The following is a 6,000-nucleotide window of genomic DNA, read 5'->3' as shown; positions in this document are numbered from 1 at the left end:
CCTTAAAAAGAACTTTTCTATCTGCAGAGGAAGAACCCCATTTTCATTACAGGACTGCTGAGGGAGACTATCTTTTTAAAAGATTTATTTATTTGAGAGAGAGAGAGCACAAGTGGGAGGGGCAGAGGGAGAGGAAGAGAGAATCTCAAGCCGACTCTGCACTGAGCATGGAACCCAATCCAGAACCCTGAGATCATGACGTGAGCCAAAACCAAGAGTCAGATGCTTAACCGACTGCGCCACCCAGGCGCCCCTTGGGGGAGGTTATTTTTATGTGTGTAACCTGGCCGAAGTTGGACAGTTACTTGGGTCACTACAGGCCAAGAAGCTCTCATGGAGCACAGATCTGTGCTAGAGGCTTGCCCTTGACAAAGCTTTTTGCAAAGTTTGAGAAAGGTCACATGGTGTGGACGGTTCTCCCACATCACTTCTGGGTGCCAGCCACTAGTGCATGGAAAGTCACTGGAACCAAGTTGTCCCTCTGTAACTGTCTCTCCTTCTGCCTCCCATCCCGCCCCATGGAAACAGCCTCAAAATGGCCCCCCTGCCCAGCTCAGCCATCCATCACACTGCAGACTGGCTCACATGTTCTCATCCCTTTCTGCGGCATATCCAAGTACAGTGGCTTCACTAGAAATGACCCTCCTACCTACCACTCTGAGCTCTCTAGACAGACATTTTCTCCAGACAGACACTGGTCAAAATTCTCAGCCAACTTTTATCCAGATCCAAAGAAAACGCCCCATCCTCTCCCTAAAAGCCTATGGTTTTTTTGGACAGCACGTCTCTTGCAACAGCATCCAGTGCACCACCTTGAGCCTGGTGCTAAGCGTACCACCGCCGACAGGTACGGGAGAGCAAGGCATGGGCAGAGGGCCTCACAGCTCCCACGGCGGTTCTGCAGCGAGACGAAACAGACCTGGAAACGGCACCAAGCATTAGCTCTTTGAATGCTTCCCTCTCCTTGTTGAAAATCTTTCCTAAGATGCCTTATCCAAAGACCGTTAGGGAAGCAAAATTCTGTTCCGGAAGCATGCTATTTGCTCTAAGGAAAACGTGGTGTAAGGCAGGCCACCAGGCATGTTTCAGTGCTGACATTTCAGAAGGGCCTCATTAGGAGATCTCCTGGGCTTTCACCGTACTCCTCTCCAGGTCATTCTCCAGCCACCAAATGGATTTCTGTAAAATTCAAGCTTGATCATGACACCCTGATGTAAGCCATCAGCAGGTCCAAACCCCCTTCAGGATAAAATCTAGTTGCACACTTCTATAGGTTTCTCTCTGACCAGCCCTGCTCACCTATGAAACAAAGCCCCCGCCCCCCTTACACGTTATGTTCTGGCGTTTCTGCATGACTCAGTGGGCCTGTCATGGAGTTTTGTGCTTCCGTGCCTTTGCACACGCTCTTCCCTCAGCACGAATATCCCACCGACATTTGTCTTCCTGGAGAATTCCTCTTTGTCTGAAAACCTAACTCAATCATCACATCTTTCAGGAAAGTTTCTCTGGTCCAGAAGACAATAAATCATTACTTCCTTATGTCCCCTCTGCCCCCTTGCCCTTTCCGTAACTCGTCTACAAGCCTCCTATACTTAAAAACTTCTGTGGGCAGGGACTATGTTCTGCCTTCAGACTTGACCCATGACCCAAGCTCATGGGGTTTTTTGTTGTGGTTGTTTTGTTCGAATGCATGAGGATGAACAAATGGATAAATATAAGGTGGACCCATGGCATAAATCCCAAGGATGATCCTCCAGCAAGACTCTGACATTTTCACCTAAATGAGGCCTCACTGTTGTAAAGGGAATAAAGAGAGTTTTTTGAATGCGAAGAGTCAATCAACATCATCTCTGAGCTACAACCACTCAAGCATAAAAAGCTGCGTCAATGGTAATCCAGTCCACTCTTCTCTTAACATTGCTGGCTGTTGATGATCCTAGCCACAATGAGTGGTTTCTTTTAATGACGGCATAATGCCTGGTGCTTTGTGGGTGCTTAACAAATATTGTGAGGGATGAAGGAATGAATGTGAAATCTATTTTTTCAAAGAAGGCATCAAAGGATTGGCTCTTAAAGGCATTTCCCACAACATGGACTTTATGTGAGGCATTGGATGCCCCTGACCATTGGGTTGCCCATCACAAGGCCCATCAGAAAGTAGAGCAGAGTGGGGGCTGGGGTAGCAGTTAGGAATCTGCTCTAGAGAGATGCAGTACTGGGTTCTCTTTAGTCATGTGTCAGCTTCTTTTCTTCTCAAGAAATAGCCCCGCCCCCCAAATACTGTGGCCCAACCAGAAGGCTCCTGCCTCTCCTTTGTCAGAGGTCCACATTGGCCTCGCCACAATCCACATTTATCAGGAGCTTAACGTGCACTCATGAGGGAGAACACAGGTAGTTTCCTGCCTTCATTTCAAATGCTGACATTACACAGTGGAGACCAATCACAGAAATGGGTCCTGGACTAAATTAGCCCCCTGCCTTGGGGATTTCAAGTTTTCTAATCATCGTAACTGTTAAGAACAAAGGCTCTGGACTCAGACTGACTCAGGGGTCAAATCCAGGCTCTGGATCTTTCTAGCCAAGTCACCTGGAGCAAGTCGATTGTCCTTTTGGGGCTCAGTTTTCTTACCGATAAAATGGGAATATCTTACCCACATCACAAGATTATCATGACAGTCAAAGGGTGTAACGCATGGAAAGCCTGCACAGTGTCTATATATAGAAAGTAAGTGCTCAAAAGTGGAAAACTGTGATTAAGAACTTTCAAAAGTACTTTCACAATAATCAGGACAAAAAGGAAAAATACTCTTTGAAGACACTGTGCTATAAAGAGAATGGATTGTCTATTTTTTAGGAGCCAACAATGCTCATTATTCGATGTCCCGTGGAAGAATATGAAAAGATAGTGCTGGCATTTACAACAGCAGCTGTGGCTCTTACTAGGCCCCAGGGTGGACAGATAGTGGCGGGGCAAGGACACTCAAGCTGATTTTTCTGATAGCTGATCCAAGGAATGAATCCTCAAGGGCTCATCTCATTCTCCTCTGCTGGACCCAGAGTGACTGAGTCGGAACCCAAAGGAGCCAAGGTCAAGGTGCCAAGAATAAGATGCCAGTTCCAGTCTGTGAGCCAGTGCTTCCAGGTTTGAAGGAAGGTCAGGGGACACCTGACCGCCACATAGGAGTGAAATGGGTACAGCCACATTGCTCCATGTATCATGCAAAGCTAGAAAGGCATAGCATTTCCTGTGTTGTTTTGATCCTCCTTGTACAACCCAAAGCCAACAGAGGATCTAAATTTCCCCAAATTTCTGCCCTGAGCATGAGACAACTTTTCTCTAAGCTAAATTTGGTTTTAGTTTTGAAGCGCCTGAGATGCACAATTCAAATGGGCCAAGTTCCTGGCTTCTTATATTGATTAAATGATTCCCAATCCTGTGGCTGACTCGGCTTGCCCTTATGTCTGCCCGCTCTTACAATTCTTCATCCATCCATCATTCAGGAGGTTCCATGAAGAAAGCTCAGGGTTAGTGGTTGGGGAAGCACAAGCTAAGCCATCAGACCTTGGGAACAAAGATAAACTTCTGGTGTAGGGGACAGGGCAATTTATCTGGTTACTGAGAGCAGCAGGGCGGGGACCCTATGGAAAAGAGAGATTTCTAAACTGTGACAGCTCCATTAGCAGGAGATTGGATTCCTGCAAGGAAAAGGACCTTGCTCAGGGGAAGTCTGAACCTGTCTGATTTGATCTGAGATTGTGAGGGCTTGCAGCCCACTCAGGCCTTCTGCCCTGGGCTCAGATCAGTGGACAGCATCCTCACAAAGGTGGCCCACAACTAGGCAGTGTTATGTAGTGGAAAGAGCACTGGACTAGGGGCCAGGAGACCCCAATTCTAGTGCAGGCTCTGCCACTAACTAGCTGTGTGACCTTGGGAAAGTCACCTGATTTCTCTGGGGCAATTGTAAAATGAGGGGTTGGTTGGGTAATCTCTAAGTTCCCCCTCAGAGTGTGATCCAGGGTCCTATTCTATCCCTCTTTGGCCCTGTGCTTCCAGGGACAGAGATGGGAGAAGGGAAGGGGTGGAGGGAGAGGGTGCAGATGGGAGCCCAAGGGTGCTACCAATCAGGACTCCACTTTCTCCTTCTTTTTGCTCTTTTTCAGGAAGGATGGGGTTCGGAATTTCTTCTTCTTTTTGGAGGGAGACTTGGAAGGTGAGCCCTCTGGAGACATGGGGCCGCTGGTGACCGACTCGGTTTTGTCCTTAGAGGTATCAACATCCGTGTCGGCATTGGTGGTCATCTGGCTCAAGCCTTTGCTGAGAATTTCCTCTGTGGTCTGCTCGTCCTCCCTCCCGTTGACCACCACTCCTTCTGGCTGTGTTGTTTCAGGCTCTGTGGTGGCTTTGCTTGTTTCTGTCTTCTTAGCACCTTCTAGAAAAAGATCAAGAGATATGACCCTTAAGATTTCCATCAGGTGAAAGTTTCCATATGGGGTTAACAGAACCATTTCTAGGCAATTCTATAAAAGAAACCTAGAGCAACAGGAGGGACAGGCTGACATTGTAGGGGGAAAGGGTTAGGCAGGATTCTCACCCAAACCCTGTACCCCCTTCCACACAGCCTGCTCTGGGAACAGGCCCTTGGCAAGTCTGTTACTCTGGGGTCTTGTCTACAAATGTAAACAGGTAATGATGTCCAAACGTGGCAGGGGGCCCAGCTAGGGCCCAGTTGAGAGCTTTTGTAGGACTAAATGAGGGGACAGACCCAGGTGAGGAGAGAGGTTATAGGAAGGAGGAGACCAGTAACACATACAACTCAGTGGAAGAATCTAAGAACTGTTGTAACCGGTTCAGTTTCACCAGTAAAAATATGAAAATTAAAGTTTTTTAAAGCTTTTATTTAAACTCCAGTTAGTTAACATGGAAATTACATGTTTTTATACCCATTTCATTTCCTATACCAGAGAGGAACTTTTGGAAAAATGGGGAATATCTCCCCAGTAGGCAGAGAGGGGAAGACAGAGGGAGAATGGAATTCCTTGAGTGATATGGACCCCATGTTTCCAAGATAAAAGGATTAACCAAAGGGGAAGATGGCTGGTTGGCCCATTCTAGTGGTCACCTGGAGGGAACCTGTTTGGATTGCTGCCATATTCAAAGCCACAGCTGCTCAGACCAGAAACTAAGCCCCCCTACTGCCCTTTTTCCTCCTTCCCACTCTCTCCCCACCTCGCTTCCACTCAAGCTTTGAAATGCCTGGATGGGGAGGGAGGAGGGGAAATTATAAAACCACAGACTCTGAAAAGTAGAAAGGAATTTACAGATCATCTAGTTCAGCTCCTCCCCATTTTACAGAAATGAAAACTAAGTAGTAAAAGTGAGCAGATCTCAATCTCCTGACATCCAGTTTTTTGTTCTTTTCACTATATGAAACTGAGAGGAGTGTGTGAATGTATGAGAACATGTTTGTATGTGTGAATTTGTAAGTGTGTGAATGTGGAGTGAGCTGTGTGAATAAGCATGGGAGTGTGGTGTATGAGTGTGTGGGTGGAGTGTATGAGTTGTGTTGAGTTTGTGTGTGGCCATATGAGTTTGTGAATTAGTGTGTTGGTGTGGTGTGTGAGTGTTGGTGTGTGTGAGTGAGTTGTGTGAGTTGTGTGAGATCTCACACCACAAGAAGGCACTGGGCATGCTCCCCTCTATAGGAATGTGAGTAATGGGTGAAGTATGACTGGTCTGACTTACAGATGGAATGGGCAGGGAAAGAAGTTTTAGGAAAAAACTAGGGTTCTTGACAGGGGTAAAGACTGGAGAAATGTATGGTTACATGGAACATGGGACAGAGGGGTGTAAATTTGGGGAGAGTTAGAATGGGCTAGTTTGACTATGGGCAAACTCTGGTCTTTCCTAACTTCTGAAATTCTCTGGGCAAGTCAATGTCCTCTTCCAGACGACTCTTGAGGACTGTTTCTCTTTTAGTACCCAACACCTTGACCCCAGCT

At 47.0% G+C, this 6,000-nt stretch overlaps 1 protein-coding gene across 3 annotated transcripts in view; it reads right to left on the bottom strand.

Annotated features, from left to right (window-relative positions):
* Nucleotides 1–204: 204 nt before the first annotated feature.
* ADD2 (adducin 2) overlaps nt 205–6,000 on the bottom strand; it is a 106,397-nt gene continuing 100,601 nt past the window's right edge. For all 3 annotated transcript variants that reach the window (XM_032410760.1, XM_032410758.1, XM_032410759.1), the window contains one exon: nt 205–4,430. In XM_032410760.1, the coding sequence (XP_032266651.1) occupies nt 4,123–4,430 (308 nt within the window). In that variant the 3' untranslated portion in view covers nt 205–4,122. The remainder of the gene's footprint in view (nt 4,431–6,000) is intronic.

Source organism: Phoca vitulina, unplaced genomic scaffold (genome assembly GCF_004348235.1).
Source record: "Phoca vitulina isolate PV1807 unplaced genomic scaffold, GSC_HSeal_1.0 scaffold12, whole genome shotgun sequence".
Taxonomy (NCBI): Eukaryota; Metazoa; Chordata; class Mammalia; order Carnivora; family Phocidae; genus Phoca; species Phoca vitulina.
The sequence above is the reverse complement of the archived record's forward strand: the minus strand, read 5'-3'. Positions and strand labels throughout refer to the sequence as shown.